The following is a 25,828-nucleotide window of genomic DNA, read 5'->3' as shown; positions in this document are numbered from 1 at the left end:
GTTCGACCTAAGCCTGTCCCAACCCACACGTGAGGTCGAAAACACGATACCAATACCTCCATTTGTCGAATGGGTTGGTGCCTTGGACATGTGCGTGACCAAACCAGTGTTGAACAGTTTGGTGAGCAAGACTTGGTCGAGGGCGGTGCAAGGGAAAACCAACATCCTCATGACCGAGTCGGGGAGCACGCAGGTCCTATATAGCATTTTGATTATAGGAGAATGAATACTTGAATACTTTACTCGAGAGTATATAAGATGCCCTTTTCTCTCCTTTAATCTTTTCAATCATCAACAGACAGCAAACACAGTCACTCTTCTCATTCCACCTTCACATCCACCAACAAACCCACCACCAACAAACCAACAACCACCCCAACCACAACAATGCAACTCCCCCTCACCCTCCTCCTCAGCGCCACCCTCGCCTCCACCACCGTCTCCGCCGCCTCCCTCAACTTCCTCACCTGGAACTGTCCAAACTGCCAAGACAACGCAACCTGCCAGCAACAAAACTACCAAAACGTCTTTCCGGGCCCCATTCCAGACACGTGTTTTGCCCTCCGTGTTCCGTTTCCGCAGGGTTTGAAGATTTTTGGTCAGCAGGATTGTCCGCGGGGTGAGGGTATGTTTTTTGTTTTTTCTCTTCTCCTGTTTAGTTTTTTTTTGGGGGGGGGGATGGGAGTTGGGGTTTGGGAAGTAGGCTAATGAATTGCGTGTTTGCTTGCTTACTTTGTGATATAGTCGACTTTTACGCAACATCGACATGTACAGACACGCCATTGGCGTACAGACTCGAGACCAGTTTCCCCTCGCCTGGAAACCCAACCTGCCATAACGAGACGGCGTTGACGACGAGGACGCACTACAGGATTCTCTGTTAGAAAGCTGGACGGTCTGAATTAGCGGATAGGTGCGTCGGGGGAAAGATGAGATGTACGAAGAAGGGGAGATAGATGGGGTGGCTGGCAACGGCTTTTTCTTTGGGGGGATCAACGGGGGCATCTGATTTTGGTAGTTGTATTGGTGGAGCTTGGTGCTGGTTCAACACGTGGTGCCTTGCTGTTACTGGTACTTGTATTCGCTCTTTACGTTTAGATTGCAATCCATCATCATCTTCTACACTTGGTTTCCGTGCATGTCTTCCCCAGGAGTCTATTCGCTGCGTGCATACCGTACTCTCTAGCCGTTTGCAGACTTGTCGTTGTAGTAATGAATCGTCTGGTCCGCACACCCCGTCGGTGTCCCGTACGCATAGTTCCCCAGATTAATGTACAATCGCTGGCCAGCACAGACATACCACGCGCTCTTGTTCGGGCGATTCACACCGGCAACACTCCACTGCAGGTCATCGCCGCCAAAAGCAAATGTGCCGTAGGTGTTTTTGCTTTCGGAGAAGGTCACGGCGAGTGACATGTCGTTGATGACGCGGGTTTCGTTAACAACAGCGTAGAGCAGTTTGACGGGCTCGCCGGGGGCCGAGACGAGTTGGACGAGTTGGCCTGAGACGACTTGGAGTTGGGCGGCCGTGGTGTGGGATTCAAGGAGGGCGGGGCCAGGGGAGTAGAGCGGCGAGCTCTGTATGTATTTGTGGAAGTTTGGGGCGGCGACGGCGCGGATCCAGTAGTAGCCGCTTTGTAGAGTTGTCCCTGGGCCGGTGCTCGAAGGCGCGTTTGTTGGGGTTGGTGAACCGACAGTCGTAGCTGGTTGCGGCTCAAGCGGCTCAACAGCAGGCTCAGGATCGGGTTGTGGTAGTGGCTCATGAGTCACACCTGGTTGACATTGGGAGTAGTAGTCACTTGCATATTGTTAGATATAAGTTAGACAAGATTGCGGAAGGTCTATAGTGTACTTGATCTTTACACAACCAGCACTGAGTCCACATGTTGTTTCTCCCGACCAATTACTTCCACCACCTATATGGTGGTCAGTATCCACAGTTACGAGGCGTAGAAAGGGGCTTACATTGCTGCCAGTCTTGAATGACGGCTGAACTTTGTCCAGTAAGTAAGGCCAGAAGCGTGATTGTGGTACAATGCATCTTGAATCGAATCGATCCGAACAAAGATTTGCGTGAATGCAACTGCGCGCAAGAAACGGCGGTGCAGACTTATAAGTCATTTTTTTGGGCTTGTATCGATGCGACAGCATCTGGTTTGTGCGGTAGATGATTGTCGGTCCGTGGCGCCGCGTAAAGTGGTTAAAGTGATTCGAGATCAGCCAGCGATGCTTCCTGCACCCGAAACCAGGGTTGAAGTTGGCCTCATAGTATCTTTAATGGAGACAATATCGGCGCCCAGATTAACTTAGAGGCTTAATTTATTCCACATGGCCGAGGTCACTCTAGGATGCGCAATCATGCCTCCACAACTCCACTGACCGGCTCGGGCCTCGCAGAAAACACAATCTTATACCTCACCACCTCGACAATCTCCAACTCTTCTTCGGCCTCCCTGTTGCCAGCCCCAACCCCCTCATCGTTTCCCTCTCCCATTTCCACATCTTCCCCCAGTCTCTCCCTTGCTGCAACAACTCTCTTTCGCATGACGCCAATCGGCTTCGCCAACTTCTTACACTCCCCCGTCATTCTCTGTCCTTTACCAACATAAATGTACACACGCTTCATCCACTTGATGTCTTCGGGGTCATTGATAGAAGGATTGTAGAGTGGGAAGACAAGTTTGCCGATTTGCGTAGACGCTGGTCCGTTTGCGGGCGGTGGAGGAAAGTGGACTGTGCCTTGGATTTCGAGGAGGGCAAGGCCGGTGGGCGTGTGGAGGAGCGTGGGCAGCGGGTTCTCGTTGGTAGTAGTCTGGGTGGAATTGGGGCCGAGGGCGATGTGTACGGGTATTGACGGCATGTTGGTGGATTGGGATGGTTTGTGAGTTCTAGTCAGCAATTGTGATGACAGCGAGCTGGAGAGAGTTTGGGGTGGAAGACGCGACGCGACTTTTTGGTGGGGCACTCGCGTCTCGAAGGAGGGGTGGGAAGCCGAGCACACACATTCATCAGATGTTCATATTGCTACACAATTTCATGAGTATTCAACATGTGTTCAAACTCCGTATTCATTCATCTGGTATCGTAATGCGCTACAACTCGTATCAAGCATTTGATTTAAGCCCTCTTACCAAAAACATCGTCAAACTTGGTAAGCGTGATCCTGTATCGCACATTGTCATTCTTGTAGACACGCTCAACTGCCTCCTTGATACCAGCTTCGCTCAGAGGAATCTCCTGGACCCATGACTTGATGTTTTGCTTTGATGCAAGCTCAAACATCTCCTCCATTTCCGGCCTGTTGCCAATGTGGGATGCGCCCATGTAGCAACCGTTGGGAGCGAAGATCTGGGCCTGCATGGCAGGAAGCGGGTTGTCTGGAAAGCCTACCATGTGGAAGGTTCCTCCGACCTTGAGCGTAGAGAAGTACGCTGACAGATCAAACTTGTCAGTAGCATCGGCCGTGTTGATGATAAAGTCAAACTTGAATTTGTGCTTTTCGTTCCAGCCCTTCTCGTTGGTGACGATGAAGTCCTTTGCGCCCATTTTCATCGCATCATTCTTTTTGGAGGCACTGTGTGATATGACATAGGTTTCTGCGCCCAAGGCGACCGACCAGAGGACACCGAAGTGGCCGAGACCTCCACTGTTGAGTGTCAGTTGATGTTAAGATAGTGGCTTCAGTGGTATGTACAGGCCAACAATGGCAACCTTTTTGCCGGGACCAGCTCCCAACCTCTTGAGAGGAGAATATGTGGTCAAACCCGCACACAACATGGGTGCTGCGAGCGCAGTGTCGAGATTGTCTGGGATCTTGAAGACGAAATACTCGTTGCCACGAATGTGGCTGGAGTAGCCACCCTGTGCAACGGTGCCATCAGTGTGCTTAGCACCGTACGTGTCGATTTGGTTCTCGCAGTAATTCTCCTGGTCCGCTTTGCAGTTACCGCAGGTCAGATCGGCTCCGATTTGAGCTCCAATACCCGCTCTGTCTCCAACCTTGACGCGTGTGACTTTGGATCCGACCCTGACGACTTTGCCAATCACCTCGTGGCCAACGCAGAGAGGAAGGGGGATGTCATCTCCCCATCCACCGGTGATGGTATGGACGTCGGAAGCACAGACACCACAGGCGTCAATGGCAATATCGACATCGGTCTCCTCGAACTTCTTGAGGGGCAACTGAAGGATGTTTAGCATTTTGGAAGGAAAGCAAATTAGAATCCATGGTTGAACTGACCTCCTGGCGCTTAAAGGTGCTCCAGTTCTTGGTATCGTTGACCGCAAACGCGTCAGTGGTTTCTGGGTAAGGCATGGCGAGATTTGTGATTGCGGGATTGAGGAATTGAAGGTAATTTACTATGTGTGATTTTTTGCGAAAGGAGAACTTCGCAAGGTCACTGTTTATAGGAAGGGGGCGAGGGGCGAGGGGCGACTATAACGTACACTTACTTGCCATATCTAGAGTGTCCCGTTACCGGGAGTCGAAGATGCGCTCCATAAGAAAAAATCGATCGGCTCATTAGTTTTCTACCGACGTCATCACAAAGACTGAGATCTAGAAGTCCCCAGCCGACATGAGTGAAGAGTGACTGCGCTTGTCTGATTGGCTCTGGGCCACTTGTCAGTCGGCTCGTGCGACTTTGTACCTTTTTCGGCATCGTCACCTACGCGTCAACGACAGCGACATTGACGGCATCGATGGACGTCTCCATTGTTCGGTGGACACCAAAGCCCAAGTTTTGGGTCGACGATGGGCATTGCAAATGCCATGGTGCCAGCGCAGCAAACCCACGCAAGCTGTTGAAGTTTATGTCTAGGCCTTTCAGCCTCCACAGCTGGATATGTCGCTGTTCAGAAACCCTCTCCCTTCTCTCCCTTGGAGTTGGTACCGTACAGCTTACGATACAATAGACAGGCATGGTATGTAGACTTGGCACCGCACCCTGCAGCACATGGCTTATTCCTGACAAGTCTTGTCTATGGGAGAGCTGCTAGAAGCGGCAGAACGGAAACGTCTCAGCTTTCAGGCTGGCTTTCAGGCTGGTCCAAGGCAAGAAGGCTGGACGTCGACGATAGCATCTTCTCCATCTGGTAGGATCGCGATTCCGACACTTGTTCCGATCGGAGAGAAAGGATGACGATGGAGGTTTCCGAGTCGCTTAGGCTAGAGTGAATGTGGAATGGGCTTGCCGATGTCATCTTTGTCCCCCAAAGCGTTTGAGTGAGCAAAAGGTGGCCTGGATTTCTGTCCGTCATCCAGCTGCCTCGAGTGGCGCCTGTGGCTGACGACAAGTGGAAACCGCCTCCCTACCGGTAGTTACCGGTACCCCGCAGTTGACGTTGCGGGGTCGTCCACTCGAGGCTTCCCCTTTAAGGCATACCGCCATCTCACAGACAAAGTAGTTTGTCCATCACCCCCTCCGTACCTGTGAATTGCATGCAATGGCAGAAGATAGCCCGCATGGCTAAACACCTCCGATGCCATGACTTGCGCCATTCTCTCCCTCCATCCTGATTTCACACTGCACGTCCGACCTGACCCGTCTCAATTCCAAGAGTCGGCTATTGGATATAGGTAGGTAGGTATCGAAGTGCGGAAACACACAGTCCAAGATGACATCAGACGAGACCTACCAACCGCCTCCTCCTGGTGAGGGTGTTATGGATGCGCTGCGATTCCATGGCCAGCATGACCTCCGTTTCGAGAAGATACCGATCCCGCAGGTCAGGAAGGGGCAGGTCAAGGTCAAGCCTGCCTGGGTTGGCATCTGTGGAACAGGTTGGATATCACCTCGAATCCACCAATAGAACCTTCATTGACTTCAAGACAGACTTGCACGAGTATCTCGGCGGCAAGTCACCTGAATGTACAGTCTGTATGTGATCGCGAACTAACCCCATGTGTCAACATCTAGGCCCAAATCTGTGTCCAACGACTCCCCACCCGATTACAGGAGAAACGATCCCATTGACCTTTGGCCATGAGTTCTCAGGCATCGTCGAAGAAGTAGGCGAAGGCGTTACCGGCTACAAGCCAGGCGATCGCGTCGTAATCCAACCCATCATCTACGACGGCACTTGCGCAGCCTGTGAGGAAGGCCTCCAAAACTGCTGCTGGCAAAACGGCTTCATCGGTCTTTCGGGCTGGGGCGGCGGTTTAGCAGACCACATCGTTGTCCCCGTCTCAACCTTGTATCACCTCCCAGACAACGTTCCTCTGGAGATTGGTGCCCTGGTCGAGCCCCTGGCAGTTGGCTGGCACGCCGTCAAAATCAGCCCCTTCAAGCCTGGCAACGTTGCTCTGATTCTCGGTGGTGGCCCAATCGGTATATCGACTATCCTGGCGCTCAAAGCAAAGGGTTGCGATAAGATTATTGTATCCGAGGTCTCGCGGCGGCGACAAGACTTTGCAAAGAAGTTTGGCGCCGACTACATCATTGACCCCGCCAAAGACGACGTCGCAAAACGTTGCAAAGAGCTCACATCGAATAAAGGCGTGCATATCGTCTACGACTGTGCAGGCGTGCAAGCAGCGCTCACCAAAGCTGTCCACGCTACACGAGCACGCGGGTGTATCGTCAATATTGCCATCTGGGAGAAGCCGTGCACAATCTATACGAATGACTTCAATTTCAAGGAGCGCACCTATCTCGGCGTGGCGACGTACGAGGTGGGCGACTTTCAAGAAGTCATCAATGCGCTGAGCGAGGGCAGTATGAAGCCAGCAGACATGATTACGCAGCGCATCAGATTAACAGAAGTGGAGGAGAAAGGATTCAAGAGCTTGATTCACGACAAGGATAATCAGGTCAAAATACTCGTCGAAGTTGGTGGTGGCAAGTAGACGGCAGGCGAGTGAACTCTACAAGACACCCAGGAATATCTGCAGATGGTATACTTTCTATTCCTATCCAATTCCGGCCTGCATATTTCCCCTCTATTCTTGAGCATGTCTATTGTACAATCTATCGTCTTTTCTCAATCTGGCGCCCACTCTTTACACATCCCTCACCACTGTCATCTGTGTCTTTTCCCCCGCCTAACACAAATAAGCCACCAAAGTGCCCACCTCCCCACAATCCCCCAGAAGTGGATCGTCACAAGCTTCGCCGTTGTTTCCCGGGTGGCAGCGCCTGTACTGGCAACTACTACCTTTTGGGCCGCCAATCTGCCTCGCGACATCGGTGAAGGGATTAGCGTCGTTGTGGCTAAGGTTGTACCATATCCGGCCGTCTTCGAGCGACCAGTTGAATTCGTACTGGTATACTTTGCCATTGGGGACACGGGAGACCTTGACTTTATGCGAGGGAGGGGAGATGTTAGTAAGATTCTTTGTGGCGTCGTTGGGAGGTGTGTGATGAGGAAGGAGTGAAAACATGACCGCAAACCAGCGCACAAAACACGCAACCAATCCAACAAACACGAAAGAATACATACTCGAATGTCCACAAGTATCCCTGTACACTGGCAAAGGAGTCTTGTACGACTCATACGGCCCAACCGTCTCGATCGTCGTATGCACTTTGAAACCACGGCACTCGACCTTCTCGTCGATGCGCGAACCCGCGTACTGCGCGACGACTTGGTGGACGTAGACGTTGAAACCGCAGTTGTTGTGGAGCACGGCGCCGATGAAGTCTTCGCGGGGAGAGAGCGTGGAAGTGGCTGCGGAAGAGGCGGCGCTGGCGATGGGGTTTGCTGCAGCGAGCAGGGCGAAGAGGACTTGTGGGCGTGAGACGGAGGAGTGCATGGATACGGGGCTCGGGGAACTTACATGCCATGAGGAGGTGGAGGAGGTTCATGGTTGAGATGTGTCTGGTTTCGAGTAAAGGTTGGGTGAAAGCGGATTTGGAGACGCTGTGGTGAGGAGATGGTACACTGGTATACGGTGTGAAAAGGCAGAGAGTCAAAGTCTGATATACCAATAATAAGTGTAGAAGTATATAAAATTCCCGATTACTTGCCCGTCGTGTATAAAAATCGTCGCAAGTGGACGGCAGAGGGCAGGACAGCCTTTTATATCCCACCCAGTTGGCGTTTGCACGCAGAGGACCGTACTCTCAACTTCACCCTCGCTGCCTCCGCGATCCGCTACAGCGCTCGAGCCAAGTGGAATAACGAGGACATGTCGGTGTGCAGGTTGTCTGCATTTTCACAGAGGCATGGTAAAATATTGACGGTTAATTAAAATTGAAGTATGAAGGTCAAGGCGAGTGGATGGTTGAGTGTGCGGGAAGTCAAAGGGTAGGAGGGTTTTGCAATGTCAAGGTTTTGGGGGCGAGTGCGTGTGGATGGGGATGTGTCTGGTTTCGATTGTTGTTTGGTATATGTCTGGTATATGGGCTTGTACCTTGGTTTTGTGGGAAGGAGTGATGTGGTTTAGGTATTCTAATGCGTTTGTCGGGTTCGACTGTTGATTGCTCTCCAGCTTCGACTCTCTCACGAGGATGACATCGATAGTGAGCTCACTCAGTGGATCGACTGTGATGATATACAAGAGGTGGACACAAGGGATTGTAGGACATGTTGTTCATTATTGAGACAGCTGCGTACGTTGAAAGTGTTTTCATTCTATCGGCTACTACCGCTACGGTAGTCTGAAAGGGTCTTGCATAATCAAGCACTACCCATGCTATAAGCTCAGTCGACCAACTTGCCATTCGGGTGTATCAACACCTTTGTATACCCATCAATTCTTTGATCAAACTTCTCATACGCTGTCGGCGCATCATCAATCTCAATCTCATGCGAGACAACGAAACTAGGTTTTGCTTTACCGGAGATGATCATGTCTCGCAGATACCTGTTGTAAGCCTTGACGTTGCATTGACCGGTACCCACAGTAAGGCCCTATTGACTTTAATCTTCGATTAACTTTCCACTCTCCGATTGCAACATACCTTTTCGAAAAGCTTGCCAAAGGAGATTAAAATCTTGCCCGACTTGCTCGATTCATCCGGCGCTCCCGGATCGGCTGGAACGTACAAACCAGGTATACCCAGGCCGCCAGTCGGTCGTGTGACTGCTATACATTGCTCGAGAACGATGCTGGGTTGCTCTTTGCTGCCTGAGGAGTCTACAGCCTGGTAACCCACTGCATCTACAGCTCGATCAACCATGCCATTGTTGATTTGGATGATTTGCTCCACAGGATCGCTCTTCTTGAAGTCAATAGGTATACATCCAATTTTTTCCGCTTGCTTTAATCGCTCGGGGACTGTGTCGACAACAAAGACCTTGCTTGCTCCTCGAAGGATACCGCTGTACGCAGCCATCAAGCCAACAGGCCCTGACTAAAATTAAACATTGTCTACAAGTGTCTTCGTGAGCAGCTTACCTGCGCCAAATACTGCAACGCTCTCGCCAGGCTTGAAACCAGCAAGCACGAGACCATGCCAACCGGTCGGGAAGATGTCAGCCAGCAAAATAAAGTCCGCCTCGTGTTCCGTGCCTTTTGGCAGCTTCAAAGCATTGAAGTCTGCAAATGGGACCCGCAGGTATTGTGATTGACCACCTTGGTACGGTCCCATGGCAACGTATCCGTATGCACCTCCTGCAAAACCCGGGTTCACGCTATCACAACGTCAGTACACGTGCATCTATCTGCACAACCGCAAGCCGCCTACCCGGTACAAAACGCTGTCCGGCCTTCCTCGTCATTTTGACAGCGTCCGCAAGCCACGTTGAAAGGTAGTACGACCCTGTCGCCTTTCTCGAGCAGTGTTACGCCTGGGCCTGTCTCGGTCACGATCCCCATGTTCTCGTGGCCAAAGACAAGACCTTTTTCTGCAGCCGTGCGTCCCTCGAACATGTGCAGATCTGAGCCGCAGATTGCCGCAGTGGTCACTTTGACGATCACATCGTCCGGGTGTTGGATCTTGGGAAGGTCGATTTCCTTCACCGAAACCTTGTGTGGACCTTCGTAGTGGACTGCTTTCATCTTTGTGTTTGACATTTTCCTATTCGAGAGCTCCTTTTCTGATTGATATTTTCCTTTTATTTTTTGGCCTAAGGTGTCGTCGTTGCTGTGACGGTGTCCAATGGTGGTGGGGTGAGTCAAGTGTGTATAAGCTGCGATACGCCTCTTCCGTCTTGCGCCAAAGATTTGATCGGGGGATAACTTGAGTTGCAAGTACTCTACCTGGAATAAATATGACTTGCTGGAGCATAGACTAAACTTTGGATGATGACGGGACAGCATCTAGGTCCGAATGAGGACGATCAGTTACCCCTCAATTGATCAACTGCATCCGCAATAGCCCCTCATTACAACCTCGACGCCTAGCAACATGGGTAACCTGGAAAAGCGGGACTTTGGAATGAACTTGACACTGTATAAGCTTGGTATCCATTGTGCCGTTACCAAACTATGTCATCGCTGAAATACAAATCGATGCCAATTTTCGCATGAACAGATATCTTGACTTGAGACTACATCACTACTTGTGATGGTTACAATGCTAACATAACTCACCTGAGCTCATCCAACCTTTTCATCAGCCAGACTCAAGCTGATACTCTTGCCTGAAGGGAACCGCGGGGCCCATTGTTGAAGAGTATTTTCAACTCATAGTATCACGTCTGCAGTGCATAGCCAATTCGACTTAACATGCGTCCAAGGCCGCCGCTGGTACTGCGTCTACGGTACCTCCGTTTACAATGGCTTGTGTCTGGAGCGAACCAGTTGCCAGACCGTTTCATATCCGAGCAATCTGGCCGCATACCCGTAATTACACGCGTGTATGGCAGTGGTAGTATCTTGGAGTTGTGTCTTGTGTCCCGAAAATGACCGGTAGTGCACAGGACTAGCACATCGTCTGAGATCGTTGTCAAGTCTCGCGTCTTATGTTCGCTGCAACGCAAAGCTGTCTTCCCCAGGAATATATGCCCTGATAATCTTTATGTCCTCCACAGGTCGATCTTCCTTGTCCGTCTTGACCAAGCCCAGCTTCTTAACAATCTGCATCCCGCTCTTGACTCTACCAAATATTGTATGCTTACCATCCAGCCATGGTGTAGGTGCTAATGTAATGAAGAATTGGCTCCCATTGGTATTAGGCCCGCTGTTTGCCATACTGAGAATACCGGCACCAGTGTGCTTCAGCGCCGGAGTTATCTCGTCTTCGAACTTTTCGCCGTAGATGGATTCACCTCCTCTGCCAGTACCCGTAGGATCGCCACCCTGGATCATGAAGTTCGGGATTATCCTGTGGAATATAAGGCCGTTGAAGTAATTGCGCTGAGCGAGCGTTGCGAAATTCTTGCATGTCTTCGGCGCGTGATCGTTGTAGAGCTCGACCACGATGGTACCCTAGAGGTGTTGGTCATGTGAATTTAACTGCACTGGGAAGAAGCTTACAATAGTGGTGTCGAGTGCTACGTCGGTTGCCATGTCGCGTTTATGTAGTGAGGTTATGGTTGAGAACTGTGATGGTGAATCGTATGCTAGTCTGACAAGCACAGGCACTGGCGCATTCACCAGCCACACTCTGACGCCACAGCCACTAGTTCAGAGTCATGATGATGCATCCACCACAGGCCAGCATTTGATGCTGAAGTCTGAGAGCAACACCAACCCACACACATCAAAATGGATTTGACAACCTGGGCTCTTCCACAATTGTCGAGGCTTTTGCCGTTGGATAATGAGTCCCTCAAGGAAGTCATCACTTACACGCTGTCATTGCCCAACCCAGAGGCAGCAGACCATCTTCAGAATCTTTTGGGAAGCAGCCCGCAAGCTCTTGAATTCATCACATCTTTCAATAACAGAAGACCCAAGACTTCTGCTGGACCGCATCAGTCTACATTCAATCAACTGTCGGAAGTGCCCCGGGTCAAGGCACGCAAAAAGAAGCCTGCCTTAGGAAAGCTGCCACCGCCACGGCGACCTGAGGACTACGGTAACGTTTCTGGTGCGTACATCAAGAAAGATGAGGAGGATTATATGACTGGAAGTTCAAGACCTAAAGCTGCAAAATTTGGCCTTCAAGAGAAGCCAGACGCGCTGCAAATATCGACAACGGCTACCTCTTCAGGAACAGCCACGCCGACATCGCGTAGTGTCTCACCGCTTCCACCTAAATCAAAGCTTCCTCCATCTGCTGCTGGCCAATTAATCTCAGATTCCAAGTCGCGAAATTCATCGCCCAAGTCTAAGACCAAGATCAGCCTGTCAGGTGGCACACCGATGCATGGAGCATCGACGGCTCTGAATGATCTAGAGTCCGCTATCAGAACCTTGGAGATTCAAACAAACCCCAGCCTGATTTCACAAGACAATGGTAAGCGGAAGTGCAACTGTATGGCAACGCGACATCCGCTCCTAGCGGCCGCGCCCAACTGTATAAACTGCGGAAAGATCATCTGCGTGAAAGAAGGCATCGGCCCGTGCACATTCTGTAACACGCCACTGCTGAGCGCCTCAGAGATCCAATCAATGGTCAGCGTGCTACGGGAAGAACGAGGAAAAGAGAAGATGGCCGCGAACAACGCCAGTCAGAAGCGCGCTGAGGTATCCTTAGCACCACGCCCATTCTCAACACCCGGAGCCACTACACCAGCATCCTCTAATCCTGCATCCGATGTGGAATTGGAAAATGAAAAGCTAGCAAAAGCCAAACAGCACAGGGACAAGCTGCTCGCATTCCAAGCCCAGAATGCAAGGCGAACACAAGTGCACGATGAGGCTGCTGACTTTGAGACCACGACTGCCGGACTGAGTATGTGGGCTAGTCCACAGGAGCGTGCTATGCAACTCAAGAAGCAACAGAAGGCACTGCGTGAGCAAGAGTGGAATGCCAGACCCGAGTACGAGAAGCGCAAAGTAGTGGCCAGTATCGATCTGTCTGGCAAGAAGCTAGTGCGCCGAATGGCTCCCACCGAGCGGCCCGCAACACCGGAAAGTGAAGAAGAACCTGCTGAGGAGACATCCGGGCCTACGACATACTACCACAAGAGCCTCTCCAAAGGAAGCGGCGCTTTTAGTACAAATCCGTTGTTGGGAGGCTTGATCAGGCCTACCTTCAAACTGGATGAGAGTAAAGGCAAGGAAAAGTCATCCGAGAGAAAGCAGGCATGGCGACGAGTACAAGACGACAATGATGATAACGAGCAGTGGATTTTAGATGGAGGTGTTTACGGCTCTGGAGCAGACAATGTGAGCTTGGAGATGGACGGGTTGAGATGATGACAGTTGGGTAAGTTGCGGTGTGATTATTCGAATGTTCGAGCCATCTCGGGATCTTCTCCGACAATATTCAGTCCTCAAGATTGCAAGGAGCTCTTGATTGTGCTCACCACACCAGACTAATCATCCTCACCCTTCCTATATAGGCATAGATAACCCTTAACAACTTACCAATACATCTTCCCAGTGTATGTAATGTAGATAGTTTACAATGACAATTTGGGTTAATATCCGGACAGAATAGCAAAAGGTGATACCCATGTAGCTAGGATACGTATAGCAGGGGATCATACTTTTTTATATGTTCTTTATCCTTACCTTACCACACTCTAACCCTCTATATTACGCTTCCTAACGTATGTTAAGCTAGACATGCATACTCGTAAGAATGATCTTGCTAACAATCAAGGTACCTCGCACTTTACATGACTGAGAGGTTATGGCTAGGACAATTAGGTATTCTGTTGTGCCGAGGACAGTCAGCATTTGCCAGATCGCAAGTGTGTACAAGTAAATCAATACCAGATATGTATGGTAGTTATGCCGTGCTTACGTTGTATTTAGGAGTCGCAACACCAACCTATCGTACGCAGCAGGTCGACTATAGTACGGAGCTGTGCCAGTAGGTAAGCGGATAATTCAGCCCATCAAAGTACTGTATGAGTACCGTGCGCTAGGATGTATGCTTTACGGGAACTCAAGAGGGTTGCAAGAGGCAAGTTTTTACTTCACTTTGATTAAAGTAGACAATTTTTGCATGACTATGTCATCATTGAAGGCTTCTCTATGTTCCTTTGGGCCCGGCCGGCCCGTGGGCTTCACAAGAGGTGAGTATTACTTGACATCGACTTTATGTATATAAGTTATTGACTTATCATATCTACTAACAGTTACTGTTCTTCCTCGAATATACACAGTATAGTTCACAAAAACTGCATCTCATTTGCCCTTTCTACACAACTATCGTCATGGATTTTAGAACCGCCCTTACCTTGCTAAAAGTCTGTACTAGTGCTTTTTATGCTGCTCAACCTCCTCCTAATAGCATATCCACCAAAGAATCATTGGGTAGGTTCGCTTACATGCGATTCCAACTGTGATCGGGGGGCATGTGTAGTAATAGGTTCAATGTAAGTCATCAATCGATTTCATAAGATCATCGGCCATAATGCTAAGCGTTTGTACTGGCAGTTCTGCCAATTTATGTGTTCGATCCTGTGAGGCAAGCAACCCATGCCCAGGCATGTGTAAGCGGGATGGATACAAGTACGGATGGTGTGTAACTATACCGGTAGAGTAAGTACCGCACCTGGGCTTCAGCCAGCATAGACACCCTTTCTAATTATGTCACAGCATGACCCCGAAATGCGGTTGCACAAATTTTCCCATCTTGGGCAGGGCATAGGTATAGTCTCAAGTGTTCAATTGAAAAGCTCTTACGGTAAGGCTTCATTCAGGTCGGCGAGGTGGAAATCGTGAGCCTAAACTGACTCTGCGCCCCGTTTCGTGCCTGGGCACTTTTGTGATTGCAGAATTTTGGAGGAGAATTCTGGGGCAGAACGGTACTGTTCGTCAGTAAAAGCAATTCAAGTCCCTATTGCTAGTCAATGTGTGTAGTTGCTTGGTGTTTACGCGTTATTTTCAACGGGTGCTCTCGCACGCCTAACTAAATTAAATAACTTACCTACCGCTATCATAAGACACTTGACAGGGATTTCATGCGCCATGACCGCCGGCGACGTCGCCCCACGCTACAAACATGCACCAACAGTAGTACTCCGTGGGGAATGCCGGCATAGCACACAAATCAATCGCCGACGAAATGATAATCGGCGAAGAGAGTTTGCCTTTTCACACAAACATCGTACGAGCAATGGCCAGTCTAAAACAACCTTCCACCAGTTGATTGTCACACATTTACAAGTTTGCTTATCAAACATCAGCCATACTGCAAACTAGAACGATGAGGTCCGCGTAAAGATTCCCTTTCATTCCAAGAACAATCGCTAAAGTACCCACTCTCCACGCGCAGACCACGTTCACGAAGAACTAAGCCGCTAGCCGAGACGCCACTAGTCAGCCTTGACGACATGTCGGATAGCCGTGCTCAACAGACTTTATCATTACACGTTTTGGTCGCCGATTGATGTCCAAACAGTACTTACTTCATTAGTGAGCATCCACGCAGGAACTTTGATCTGGGGTAGACGACGTGTGCTGAAGGAGACGCCGGAAGGGCATATAAGATGAATGGGGTACTATGTCCGGTCATTCGAGATGCTTATCGAACCCTTTAAGGATGGGCGAAGTCTCCCTTCTCCTTGATCTCATGTCATTTTTTGATACGCTTGAAGATCCAATATCGTGAATAGCGAGTCTCCAGAGACAAAGGCAGAGAATCCAGCCTAGGAATGTTTACCCCTGTCGAAACCACTATTGGCGCACTTTTGCTCCATCAATCAACGAGCAACCTCCTCTACCAGAATGGAGATATCTTGGGGGCTTCGGGATTGCTGCGTCGAATCTTCTCAGGACCCACAAAGGAGCTGGTCGCCTTCTTCGCTGGGATGGCGCTGAGTTACATTCCACTGCACGCAATGGCACCGCAACTGGCAACGGCCTACCCATCCGTAACACTGACACCACAAGTTGCCATTGCCACATTTGGACTGGGTGCCATAGTAGGATGGGGAACAAAGGTGAGACTAGTGCGAGTTTCGCAAAGCACTACAAGTTTCTGACGGATCCAAGATGTCGAATGGCTGTACATCCGGACACATGCTCTGTGGATTGTCACGACTAAGCGGTCGCTCTACAGTAGCAGTCGTTACCTTCTTCCCAGTCGCCATCATCACACATCACCTCGCTCATCCTACACTGCGCACCTCAGCGTGTCCTGGAAACATACCATGCTACACTCCCGTCTATCCTTCACCGGCCAACGCCGCCTCCCTTCTCGTTCTCACAGCCCTGAGCATACTCTCCGCCCGAACAATACCTGGTCTCGTCGCGAGATTGACAAGCCCTTCCCAAAAAGAGAACAACGGAAAAGCGCCCCCAACAAATACCCTTTCCGCTCCACGCATAGCAACGAATTTCTTCTCCGGCCTCCTCTTTGCCCTCGGCCTCCACATCTCCGGGATGTCACACCCCGCAAAAGTCACATCATTCCTATCCTTCCCCGTCCTCGACCAATGGGACCCCTCCCTCGCACTCATCATCCTCTTCGGCGTGCTACCCAACCTCGTCGAGAACCAAATCCGAGGCTTCGCGTCACCGCCAAAGTTTGCAAACCAGTTTTCACTGCCGACAAAGACGCTCAAGGACATAGATGCAAAGTTTGTTTTGGGAGCTGCTGCTTTTGGGATCGGCTGGGGGCTTTCTGGAACGTGTCCTGGACCAGCGGTTCTGAGGGCTGTTGTGCAGCCGGTGTGGGGTGCATTGTGGATGACGGGGTTTTGGGTCGGTGGGAGGATATTGTCATGAGGAAGGAACATGCACTCTTGAATGAATTGAATTTTCTCTCTGCTTCAACATGAACTTTGAAGCTGCAGCGTGGCCATGTGATGGGCACTACCTTGAGCCATGAGAGACAGAAGCAGCTGCAGCATGGGATAGAAGCAAAATTATAGTCGTGGCGTTCAGTAGATTCGGCTCTTGGACTGTACACTGTTGGTCATGCGCCCCTTACATGTACTGCTTGTTTCCTCGAATAGTCGAAACACAGTACTATACCACCGAGTCTGCATGTCCAATGAATACTTCGAATAGTTCAACATCTCATAAGCCCTCACTCAGGGTACGTATTAACAGGCAGTAATCAGAGCTTAGAGTGGTAACCCAGTGCCTATTACGCCTTGTTAATGTACGTAGACTCTACTTTGCATCAATCTTACAGATTCTTACACACACACACACACACACACACACACACACACACACACACACACACACACACACTAATTCCAGAAACACCATAGAAAGGATATTCTCCAAGTATCAACAGTGAATTTTTAAGCAGGACCGCTCTACTAGTTGGACAGGTAAGCTCTGGGTAGCCCTTCACTGTGTCTTTTGAACCCAAGGCTAGTTCTAAAGTACATTAGAAGAAATAATTGTAAAAACCGTGGAAAGAAATGAAAGAGCGGTTTGCAAAGTAGACGCTAATCAATCCATCGTTCACGATCAGTCTTAGACCTTTTACCAAAAGCAGGTTGCAAGATTGCAAGTAAGATTTTGCGACTTTTCGAGGAAGTCCTGGAAAATTTTAGTTTAGAGAACACAAGTTTTTGTATGTATCCAAGGCCTGTATGGCCCATAGACTGGCAAAGTGATCACGTTTATTATTCTAGTCTTGATTGTTTCTTTATTTACAGATTATGTGTGCCGTTTGGTTGAGTAAGGTGCTGGAAGTAGACCTGCGTCTTAACTACGCCTTCCCTAGTTTCGTTTTGGCTGGGGAGTTGAGAGGTGGGGAGTCAGATGAAGGTAGTGGCCTATTTGGCGGTTATTCCATAGCCCGTGATGTAGTTATTTTAGTGCAATATGTCAATTTCGAGATATTAGGGCAATGTGGCCGAGGATAATAAATTACATTCTTTACTCCGCACTCTGTTTCGTGTCCATCGGTACTGAATAACAGCGCCAGGAAGACGGCAATGTATACTCAGTCAAGTTAAACTAGATAATTTCTCAAACCAGTATCTTACACCTTCTAGTCCTCGATCAACCGATTGATCGATTGAACACCACAGCAGCTCAAGAAAATCTTCCATGGAGGTACGAACATGCGCCACGATTATGTCTCACATGGGTAATGCACTGCCTATTGCAACCTGTTGGACATAGGTCATGCAGGCCACGCCTATCCAGGTGTGCTCATCTGGTTAAAAAGTGGGCTTGGGTAGCCATTGCTGCGCCTTTTGATGCCGAGAGTGAGTGTAGATCGTGAGTAAGACAGTAAGCAAGAATCCTTCCTCACAGTTTTACTCGATTTCATCTCGACTACTTTTGAAGAAGTTTGCAAAAGCGGCGCATGAACTGCTTGATGAAGGAAGATGACAAGTTTTGAGCCTATTCTTTAGCCGGCAGAATAGAGTACCTCTGCAGTGACATAAATGACAGTAAGTACACCATGACCTCTACACAATGGAGCGTTAATAAGCCTTGACGAGTGCTTACCGACGGATTAACTTTTCCACTCCGCGTGGGGGGTCAAACTTTTTCTTCGGAACGTCACTTCCTCCAAGTCGGTGTGCTTTATGTGCTGTCACCCTTCGATCAACATGATAAGCACCAACGTGACCCTGCGGGTATGCGTCTCCAAGTCAGGGGCTTAGCGTCAGAAGACTTGAAGATCATGTAGGTAGGTTAGGCAGAGCCGCAGAGGTTACTGCCCATGACTCGTAGTAAACTTTCGACGCCAGGACATGCGGTCCACAGACCATGGGTCTGCAATCGGACGGTGACCTTGGCTATGGATCTGCAGCGGGCATTGGAATCTACTTACCTGGTCGAATGCCAGATCGCGACCTTGTTTAGTCGGCATTTCGTGCGTATTGTGCGGCTAGAGACACGTCCGAGGAGTCGGTCATGGAGATTTGAGTGCATTACAACACATACCTGGACTATTGTGTTCTTGACGTGTCCGCCAGAGGAGTTTCGACTGAGCGACACCGGAGCTCGTGTGGACGCATTATAGTAGGCCGCTGCGTGCTAATCTCGATGGAGACTATTTCTGACAAGATTTGACGTGGAGCCCGGGAATGCAACAGGTACAAACAGGCTGTTTCTCTCCCAGAGACCACGCCCAGGCCACCGTAGGTGTATCTATGTACTCTGACGTACATGCCGATCCATTGTGTCGGCATGCCGGGGGCCATCGTGTCTATTCGCGATTGGAAAGTCGATATTCAAGTCGTGTCCATGCGCTGGCTGGCTCTTGAACGGATAGAAATGTTGTCGGTTCTCGCACGTATTTCGGTGCATGTTTTCCCGAGCGCTTACCTACTGTGTATCCGGATGACAGCATGCGGGAAGAAAAGGCAATCTATCCCTACCGACACCCAGGCCCTCAATTCTTCAGAATGGGAGAAGATTCTTCGTATGCTTCCGTACGACACATTACTTTTTAGTACCGGTACGCCAAGCTTGGACCTTTTGCCGGGTGGTAATATACCGGTACTAGACCTGATAGACACTTTTGAGAGTTACAGACTGATTGTCGGACGTCACACAACAAGTCTCGAAGCAGGTGGCTGTCGGTAGGTACTTTTTATGTCAACCACAAACAGTTTGCCGGACCTCGTGGCGCATGTATATACTCCGCTAATATGGTTCTTTTCCGGGATACCGCGGTACCAGTCGGTGTATACTGGCTCTCGGATCGCACCGAACCACTCCATTTGGCAGGCAAGGCGAAACCGTACAATCTTTTGCGAAAAGCTTGAACGTCCCGTCCCTTCTACCGAGATAGATTGATCGTACCGAGAGTACAAAGCTCCGCTATGTGGAAAAAGTATGCGTATGACCATTCCTCATTGAGTGGGCCTTCATCTTAATATAGTTCATAGGAAGAAAAGGACTTTCGCAACCCCGCCCCGCTGTACCGCGCAATTTCAGACATTCCACGTTCCTTTTTTTTTTTTTCAGAAATTGGGAGTTTTTCGCGGGATTACCGGGCTGGATGGGCATAGGTCGCTAACATCCATGCAATCCTGCTGTGACCATCACCATCGTCACATGCTTCTTCGACTTGATCATCCTGATCTCTTTTGCAATAATTTCGACAACTTGAAGCGACATCACACTGCAGATACTTTGCTAACCTGGAATAACGAACGGGCACCAGGAACACAAAAGCTTGCCATGCCTAAGTACTAATAGCGAGTCAGCTATCAATAGATCCCACAGTAAGTAGTACACTTCGAAGGGGAACTCCTTCGGTAAGGCTGCATAAATCGGAGGCTTCGGAGCGAAGAAGACAGGTTGAAGAATGTTCGAAGCTCACACTCTACACGTCTAGAACGTAACACATATCTCCGTGAGTGCGTCTGACGTGCAAAGCTATGGCTGTATTCCGATTCGGTCTGAGGAAGACAGGTGGGTATCGGCTCCGATGATGCAGTTGGCTACCATTCACGCAGCACCACGCACGCTTTTGATGCTGTGCAACGCGCACCATTCTGATAGGGCATCGTGATGAGCCTGTGTAACACTTGGCAGCTGTGGTAACAATGCCACCGGTCAACAGCAGAGATAGGGTTGCATTTGTTGGCCATATGTCTACTGTTAACAGGAGCTCTTTCCATTGCCCAGGACGCATGGCGCGACATGGAGAGCACTGAGCAGACAGGCATGAAACTGACGATACATAGGAAAACAGTTGGCCTCTTGCTTAATGGCGAGTAATGAACCGAGGTCGCACCGAATACCTACGCTCCAATAGTATTCAACGAGCAATTAATGCAGGATGTTGCACCAGGTAAAGCAAGGAAGCAAGACAAGACATACAGAAGAAAGTCTTGAGATCAAAAGCACAAGAGAAGACCCCTATATAGTGGGACAGGTGGATGAGAATCAAAAGCGTTCTTGTGTTGCATGTGCTTACCTGCAGTGCGCCCCGTTCACCAGGATGGTCCTTGAACGTGCTGCACGTTGAGGATCGGGCCGGGGGGATGGGGGGCTGGAAGACAGTGAGTGTCCCCAGGCCCAGGCGCACGGCTGATCGACCAGGTAGCGGCCGTATGCAGTACCAAAACTCCGTCTTCACACCAGGATCCCACTAGTGAGCACCTGGCAAGGATCCGGCATCAACTCCTGAAGCGCTTTCGTGTTGATCGGGCGAGACGAGCCGTGATCGCATTGTTCTTCACCCGGTCTGCTGCCCAAGGGACGATACCCTCCCCCACCCCTTTTTTGGGTTGTGCTACAAGCAGCAAAACAATCAGTGTTTGCCAGACAAAAGCAAATCCATCTGCTGCGCGGACTGGCAAGGTGGTGCTGCCGACGAATACCGATCTGTCCGTGCTGAGACGGTCGAGTTTGGGTGCACAGCATGAAGTTCAACAGCGAAAGCTGACAAAAGTCATTTCTGGGTTTACTGCCAGGGCAATATGACGCGAGAAGCAACATCTTGCATGAGAAAATCAGAAAAGCAATAGACACATAAAATTACTGTTCTTACCTATCGAGCATTCTACCAATGGCAATCATCCAAACATGACGCACAAGCATTTCAGCCACCGCCGATTCTCTGGCCCGAGCCCTGCGAACTCCGTCAGTGTCCCTCACCTCAGCCTCTTCGAAAACAAATATACGCCAAGGCTAGGCGGAAGCGGGGGGTAGGACCGCGGTGCCCTAAATTCTCGAACTTCTCTTGCATCTCGTAGTTCCAGAGCCTGGGAAGCTTCCTACCCTTATTGTCCTTCTTCACCGGCCGCCCTACAAGATGAGTATTCGGATCAATGCAACCGTTCAGGAGGCCCGGACTGCCGCAAATCACAGCCAAGAGCAATGGGACCGCTTCTATGTACGTCTCAAGCGCGACGCTGAAGACACTCTCGGCTAACCGATCAAGTTCATCACGAAGGACGAGGCTAGGCAGCTCGCAGAGGCGCACCCAGACTGGAAAAGATGGATACTGATACCTGCGAACGAGAAGGAACAAATGCTGGAGAGGATCAATGCTCGACTACGCGCAGAAGGGATCCCGGCCGTGGAAATGATCATTCTGAAATGGCGAGTGTCCCAGCTCCTGCGAGACATTCAGCGGAAATACGGTATGTGCAGATGTGCAGGGCTCGTGCAATGCGCGACAGACTGGTGTTCGTGTGCTCTCTGTTTGGACCGTTAGCTGACTCTTCGTCGTGCAGAGGCAGGGAGTATGCTGCAGGGTATGCCCGTTGCAAACTCGGGGTCGGGATCGCCAATACAAGTACAGACAAGCCAGATTCAGTCGGATGGCAGCTTGCAATCGTCAAGCCCACAACGTTCGGAATATTCGCCTAGCGAGACGCGCCCATACGACCCAATACGGGATGTATAGGTCTATAATCTTTTGGGAGGATTCCTGTCTTTTTACACAACGCGTTCGGCGGCTAAGCTGTCCATGTCTCGATTCATCATTGCAGCGTCGAGACCAATACCCAGGAACGCAAGGTATAGCGGCAAGCATGCACACAGCGTGAGATACACAGTACACTCAGCGAGGTGCAGCGGAAGAGCTATACATCGTCTTGACCGGCTGCGCTCTCGCCGCAGTCGTACACGACCGTCAGCCAGAGGATGATGACCAGAGATGGTCATGTCGAGGAGACAAAGATGAAAGAGCGACCTGAGCTACAGAGGTTACACGATGCAGGGCCATGCTAATGCAGTGTACGGAGGCTCAGCATGTAGCCGAGATGTTCCGAGGAACTTTTGTATACAATCCCTGCATATCTTCGACTTCTGTCGCTGTTGTCAATGTCTTGCATGGCTGACGGCCCGTCCCAACTCGCTGCTTCTGTGTATGAAAAGGTTGCTGGACCATGCCTTGGCACGGTCACCTCATTTCGCGTACGAAGGAGAATTGGCAGCGTCGATGGCTCGTGGAGGACCATGTTGCAGTGTTGCCTTTGTGTCTAGATGCTAGAACAACGTCGGTAGGCCTCCAGAGATGGGGTAAAAGGAACCAGTATGACCGTCCTGCAGTTCTGTGAGGTGAGCACCATGTACTTCCGTCATTCAACACTGCTACAATCGACTAGCCATACGAAATAATTACTGCTTCCCCACGACGAAATGGCAGATGTGATGGTCCGTCTTTTGCGTAAGGACCACCCCCTCAGCACCAGCCGAACGAGGTGGCGCATCCGTTTCACTGATGTTGTGCGGGCTTTCGAATACATGTACATGTATATGGAACGTCGAACCTTGTCGTCATGGTGAACTTGCTTGTCCACGAGTCATCAATAGAGAGCGGCGCAGGCCAGTCGAACTGTGGGTCTCAATGACTACTATGGGGAGAGTCATGGAATGAGACTCACAGAGAAGCAGACTGGGAATGAAAAGAGATGAAAGAAAGAGAGAGAGAGAGAGAGAGAGAGAGGGAGGGAGGGAGGGAGAGAGGAAATGTGTGTATGTGTATGTGTGTGTGTGTGTGTGTGTGTGTGTGTGTGTGCATGTGTATGCGGAGGTAGAGCTAGTACGGGAGAGTCAGCCGCGCGGGCAGAACGGCGGCCTGAGATGGACACAAGCCATACGGTACACAGCCATATACTGCCATGTAACACCATAGGCACACGGACATGCCTCACAGACGTGAATTGGCGACATGGGATTGGACTGTGAGGGAGTAGTCGAATGGTGTGAAAGACAAAGGGAGGATGGAAGGGTGAGAGGCGGGAGTGCAGCGTTTGAAGTTGGTCGTCCTCAGAGTGTTCAAAGACTGGTACCCTAGCTGCTTAGTTCTTGCCATATCCATGTCGAGGGCAGCCACAACCGCACACCGTTCGCCCCCAGAGGTAAACACGCTGCCCTCATTCACTCTTCCCTTTCATTCCCAGTCTCCGCCTCCGTCTCCGTCTTATCCTTGTCCTTGTCCTTGTCCTCATCCTCATCCTCATCCTCATCCTCATCCTCATCCTTGTTCCCCGCCCCCATCCACAACGACATCCTTTCCTGTACATGCAGCATGTCTTCAAGTGAAAACGCTTTCCCGGCCCGGATCCCTCGAGCACCCTGCCAACGCATCGTGGTTGGAGTGCTTACCGATGAGGACGAGACATGCTGACTGGCTCCCATCTTGAGCATGTCTGCCATTCCCAGATTGGAGGTACGTTGCTCCTCTGCTTGATGCCGTCGTTGTGTCGTGCTCGCTCGGATCTCTCTCTCTCTCCTTCCCTCCCTCTCTCTCCGACTACGCCTTGCTGGGATCTAGGAGTGCAACACTATGTCTCCAAAGAGCCCAGGGGGGCCCCTCTCAAACCGGCCGTGTATATTGGCAGTCTCACTGCACGTCGACAGTCACTTGGGGGTGCGTTCGTGTTTGTTGGAGGGCCCACAATGTGCTTGCCGCCATTCACGCGGACTAGTTGCAAGGATGTACCGTGGGCAGCGGGCCCTAGCCGCAAGCTGGGAGAGTAATCTCACCATGCCCATCGACGCCTTCGATGGGCCTCTGTGTCCATGTCCAGCTGTGCCGCCATAGGCAGCCGTGAGCATCATCAGCTGTGCTCGAACTGAACATGGCGGAAGTGGTGTCCAATGCCAGCCTGGCAAGACTTCCTAATAGGTAGACTGGGCTAGTGACGCCGTGCTTTGACTGCCATTAACGACATAAAAAGGAGACTTGGCAGAGATCAGGATAGTGAGGGTTTGTATACCACACATCTCAAGGCGCTTCGTGTGACGGTGGGAAGTCCTGCTGGCACTGGGTATATCGGCCAGTTCCGAAGTTTCTGACGGAGAGTCTAGCAACCAACTGCATTTCCACCCCACGGACTTACTTCCGCCGCTGAGAGCACACCGAAGTCTACAGCCATCACGCTCATGGCTACACAACACCCGTCCGTCCATCGATACACCATTCATGCAACGCAAATGTGGCCTTAACCAAGCCTTCGAAGGGGCTCAGACGCCGGCGAAATCCACACTCGTCTCCGCATTGGATTCGTTACCTACCCATACATACATATTCAAACATATTGTACCGCGAGAGGTAGACGAGAGCATGCCATCGAGACGAAGGGCTGCACTCTGAACGGCCCTCGGCAGCACCATGATCTTGGGTTGACCTAGGCTCTAAACGTGCACACACAACGTAAATCAACGGACGCTTACCACTACGATATTGCTTTACACTCCGCCGCAACTCCCATCACAATGCATGGGTGAATGCTGTAACACTGGCAGCTGCTGTACACAGTCCTCCCAGGCAATACACAAGACACACGAGGCGCATCTACCACACAAAAGAAGGCCTCGATACAAAACGTGCGATGAAGGTACACCTCTCTTGGTTGGACACAGATGCATAGTAATCGCATGAGCTGACACTGTGAGCAGCCTCGCCCAAAAACATGAGGCACCTCCTCACCGTGCGGCGAACTCTACTGTCTACCACACCTGATCCTCTGGCAAAACAGTACAGGACCATCTTGATTCTTAGAGGGTTCGAAGTGTCCACTTTAGCCCCCCTTTTCAATTGCAACACCAAGTAAGATAGAATTCCAGCATGCATTGATGCCTTAGTCCTGATTCACAACAACACCCAGCCCATTCATACATTGTATTTCGGTCGTGTGTCTCATGTCCTAAATTCCTAGCCCGCGCTCTTGTTCATCCTCGCATGTGTGATGGAACATGGCGCAGCATCCAATCTATTAAATGTCTTTGTAACTGCGCTGGCAACCCTCACCGCGTATATAGGAAAACCCCAAGACCTTCTGTCCATCTCATCCTAGCATGTCCTCTCGACCTAGGTGGATGGGTGTATATTTATGCCTCCATCTTGGTGATGAAGCACAGAACTCGTGTCATTACGTCAACAGACTTGTTCTCGCCCCCTCAATATGATATATATGTCAACACGATGTTTGTTTCTTTGCTATGGGGAGATATCGAAGTTTTTATCATTTGTTCGATCTGCAGATT

General features: G+C 50.4%; 15 protein-coding genes across 15 annotated transcripts; 6 read left to right on the top strand and 9 right to left on the bottom strand.

Moving 5' to 3' along the window:
- Window positions 1-387: 387 nt before the first annotated feature.
- On the top strand, window positions 388-884 carry IAQ61_009026 (uncharacterized protein; the record flags this gene model as incomplete). Its single annotated transcript, XM_003836632.1, has 2 exons — window positions 388-625; window positions 745-884. The coding sequence occupies 2 exons, from the start codon at window positions 388-390 to the stop codon at window positions 882-884; spliced, it is 378 nt and encodes a 125-aa protein (XP_003836680.1).
- Window positions 885-1,182: 298 nt separating this feature from the next.
- On the bottom strand, window positions 1,183-2,041 carry IAQ61_009025 (uncharacterized protein; the record flags this gene model as incomplete). The annotated part of the gene is made up of 3 exons (XM_066098225.1): window positions 1,183-1,798; window positions 1,853-1,916; window positions 1,966-2,041. 3 exons carry the CDS (start codon window positions 2,039-2,041, stop codon window positions 1,183-1,185), a joined length of 756 nt encoding a protein of 251 aa, XP_065951864.1.
- A 315-nt stretch (window positions 2,042-2,356) lies between these two features.
- On the bottom strand, window positions 2,357-2,860 carry IAQ61_009024 (uncharacterized protein; the record flags this gene model as incomplete). Its single annotated transcript, XM_066098224.1, has 1 exon — window positions 2,357-2,860. The coding sequence occupies one exon, from the start codon at window positions 2,858-2,860 to the stop codon at window positions 2,357-2,359; it is 504 nt and encodes a 167-aa protein (XP_065951863.1).
- A 257-nt stretch (window positions 2,861-3,117) lies between these two features.
- Window positions 3,118-4,715, bottom strand: IAQ61_009023 (uncharacterized protein; the record flags this gene model as incomplete). Its single annotated transcript, XM_066098223.1, has 6 exons — window positions 3,118-3,646; window positions 3,695-4,182; window positions 4,241-4,267; window positions 4,453-4,461; window positions 4,594-4,612; window positions 4,672-4,715. The coding sequence occupies 6 exons, from the start codon at window positions 4,713-4,715 to the stop codon at window positions 3,118-3,120; spliced, it is 1,116 nt and encodes a 371-aa protein (XP_065951862.1).
- A 901-nt stretch (window positions 4,716-5,616) lies between these two features.
- On the top strand, window positions 5,617-6,847 carry IAQ61_009022 (uncharacterized protein; the record flags this gene model as incomplete). The annotated part of the gene is made up of 2 exons (XM_003836629.2): window positions 5,617-5,782; window positions 5,919-6,847. The coding sequence occupies 2 exons, from the start codon at window positions 5,617-5,619 to the stop codon at window positions 6,845-6,847; spliced, it is 1,095 nt and encodes a 364-aa protein (XP_003836677.2).
- A 195-nt stretch (window positions 6,848-7,042) lies between these two features.
- On the bottom strand, window positions 7,043-7,753 carry IAQ61_009021 (uncharacterized protein; the record flags this gene model as incomplete). Its single annotated transcript, XM_066098222.1, has 1 exon — window positions 7,043-7,753. The coding sequence occupies one exon, from the start codon at window positions 7,751-7,753 to the stop codon at window positions 7,043-7,045; it is 711 nt and encodes a 236-aa protein (XP_065951861.1).
- An 805-nt stretch (window positions 7,754-8,558) lies between these two features.
- On the bottom strand, window positions 8,559-10,204 carry IAQ61_009020 (uncharacterized protein; the record flags this gene model as incomplete). Its single annotated transcript, XM_003836627.2, has 4 exons — window positions 8,559-8,853; window positions 8,904-9,292; window positions 9,341-9,576; window positions 9,630-10,204. The coding sequence occupies 4 exons, from the start codon at window positions 10,202-10,204 to the stop codon at window positions 8,644-8,646; spliced, it is 1,410 nt and encodes a 469-aa protein (XP_003836675.2). The 3' UTR covers window positions 8,559-8,643.
- Window positions 10,205-10,846: 642 nt separating this feature from the next.
- On the bottom strand, window positions 10,847-11,439 carry CYP1 (heme binding; the record flags this gene model as incomplete). Its single annotated transcript, XM_003836626.2, has 2 exons — window positions 11,363-11,439; window positions 10,847-11,314 (listed from the first exon to the last, which is right to left on the bottom strand). Exons 1-2 carry the CDS (start codon window positions 11,393-11,395, stop codon window positions 10,847-10,849), a joined length of 501 nt encoding a protein of 166 aa, XP_003836674.1. The 5' UTR covers window positions 11,396-11,439.
- A 154-nt stretch (window positions 11,440-11,593) lies between these two features.
- On the top strand, window positions 11,594-13,192 carry IAQ61_009018 (uncharacterized protein; the record flags this gene model as incomplete). The annotated part of the gene is made up of 1 exon (XM_003836625.1): window positions 11,594-13,192. The coding sequence occupies one exon, from the start codon at window positions 11,594-11,596 to the stop codon at window positions 13,190-13,192; it is 1,599 nt and encodes a 532-aa protein (XP_003836673.1).
- Window positions 13,193-15,025: 1,833 nt separating this feature from the next.
- On the top strand, window positions 15,026-17,002 carry IAQ61_009017 (uncharacterized protein). Its single transcript, XM_003836623.2, has 3 exons — window positions 15,026-15,160; window positions 15,225-15,891; window positions 15,944-17,002. The coding sequence occupies exons 2-3, from the start codon at window positions 15,604-15,606 to the stop codon at window positions 16,676-16,678; spliced, it is 1,023 nt and encodes a 340-aa protein (XP_003836671.1). The 5' UTR covers window positions 15,026-15,160; window positions 15,225-15,603; the 3' UTR covers window positions 16,679-17,002.
- A 1,270-nt stretch (window positions 17,003-18,272) lies between these two features.
- IAQ61_009016 (uncharacterized protein) lies at window positions 18,273-19,198 on the bottom strand (the record flags this gene model as incomplete). The annotated part of the gene is given in 6 exon segments (XM_066098221.1): window positions 18,273-18,333; window positions 18,374-18,498; window positions 18,702-18,758; window positions 18,815-18,907; window positions 18,935-19,021; window positions 19,040-19,198. Coding segments are annotated over 6 exon segments (582 nt in total), but the record flags the coding sequence as incomplete, so codon positions are not given.
- A 2,443-nt stretch (window positions 19,199-21,641) lies between these two features.
- IAQ61_009015 (uncharacterized protein) lies at window positions 21,642-22,238 on the top strand (the record flags this gene model as incomplete). The annotated part of the gene is made up of 3 exons (XM_003836620.1): window positions 21,642-21,722; window positions 21,771-21,972; window positions 22,066-22,238. The coding sequence occupies 3 exons, from the start codon at window positions 21,642-21,644 to the stop codon at window positions 22,236-22,238; spliced, it is 456 nt and encodes a 151-aa protein (XP_003836668.1).
- Window positions 22,239-22,560: 322 nt separating this feature from the next.
- IAQ61_009014 (uncharacterized protein) lies at window positions 22,561-22,794 on the bottom strand (the record flags this gene model as incomplete). Its single annotated transcript, XM_066098220.1, has 1 exon — window positions 22,561-22,794. The coding sequence occupies one exon, from the start codon at window positions 22,792-22,794 to the stop codon at window positions 22,561-22,563; it is 234 nt and encodes a 77-aa protein (XP_065951859.1).
- Window positions 22,795-23,716: 922 nt separating this feature from the next.
- On the bottom strand, window positions 23,717-24,422 carry IAQ61_009013 (uncharacterized protein; the record flags this gene model as incomplete). Its single annotated transcript, XM_003836618.1, has 2 exons — window positions 23,717-24,102; window positions 24,326-24,422. 2 exons carry the CDS (start codon window positions 24,420-24,422, stop codon window positions 23,717-23,719), a joined length of 483 nt encoding a protein of 160 aa, XP_003836666.1.
- On the top strand, window positions 24,421-25,492 carry IAQ61_009012 (uncharacterized protein; the record flags this gene model as incomplete). The annotated part of the gene is made up of 6 exons (XM_066098219.1): window positions 24,421-24,467; window positions 24,520-24,586; window positions 24,650-24,741; window positions 25,088-25,179; window positions 25,241-25,391; window positions 25,450-25,492. The coding sequence occupies 6 exons, from the start codon at window positions 24,421-24,423 to the stop codon at window positions 25,490-25,492; spliced, it is 492 nt and encodes a 163-aa protein (XP_065951858.1).
- Window positions 25,493-25,828: the final 336 nt, after the last annotated feature.

This window comes from Plenodomus lingam (genome assembly GCF_022343315.1).
Source record: "Plenodomus lingam strain CAN1 chromosome Unknown contig_5, whole genome shotgun sequence".
NCBI lineage: Eukaryota > Fungi > Ascomycota > Dothideomycetes > Pleosporales > Leptosphaeriaceae > Plenodomus > Plenodomus lingam.
The sequence above is the reverse complement of the archived record's forward strand: the minus strand, read 5'-3'. Positions and strand labels throughout refer to the sequence as shown.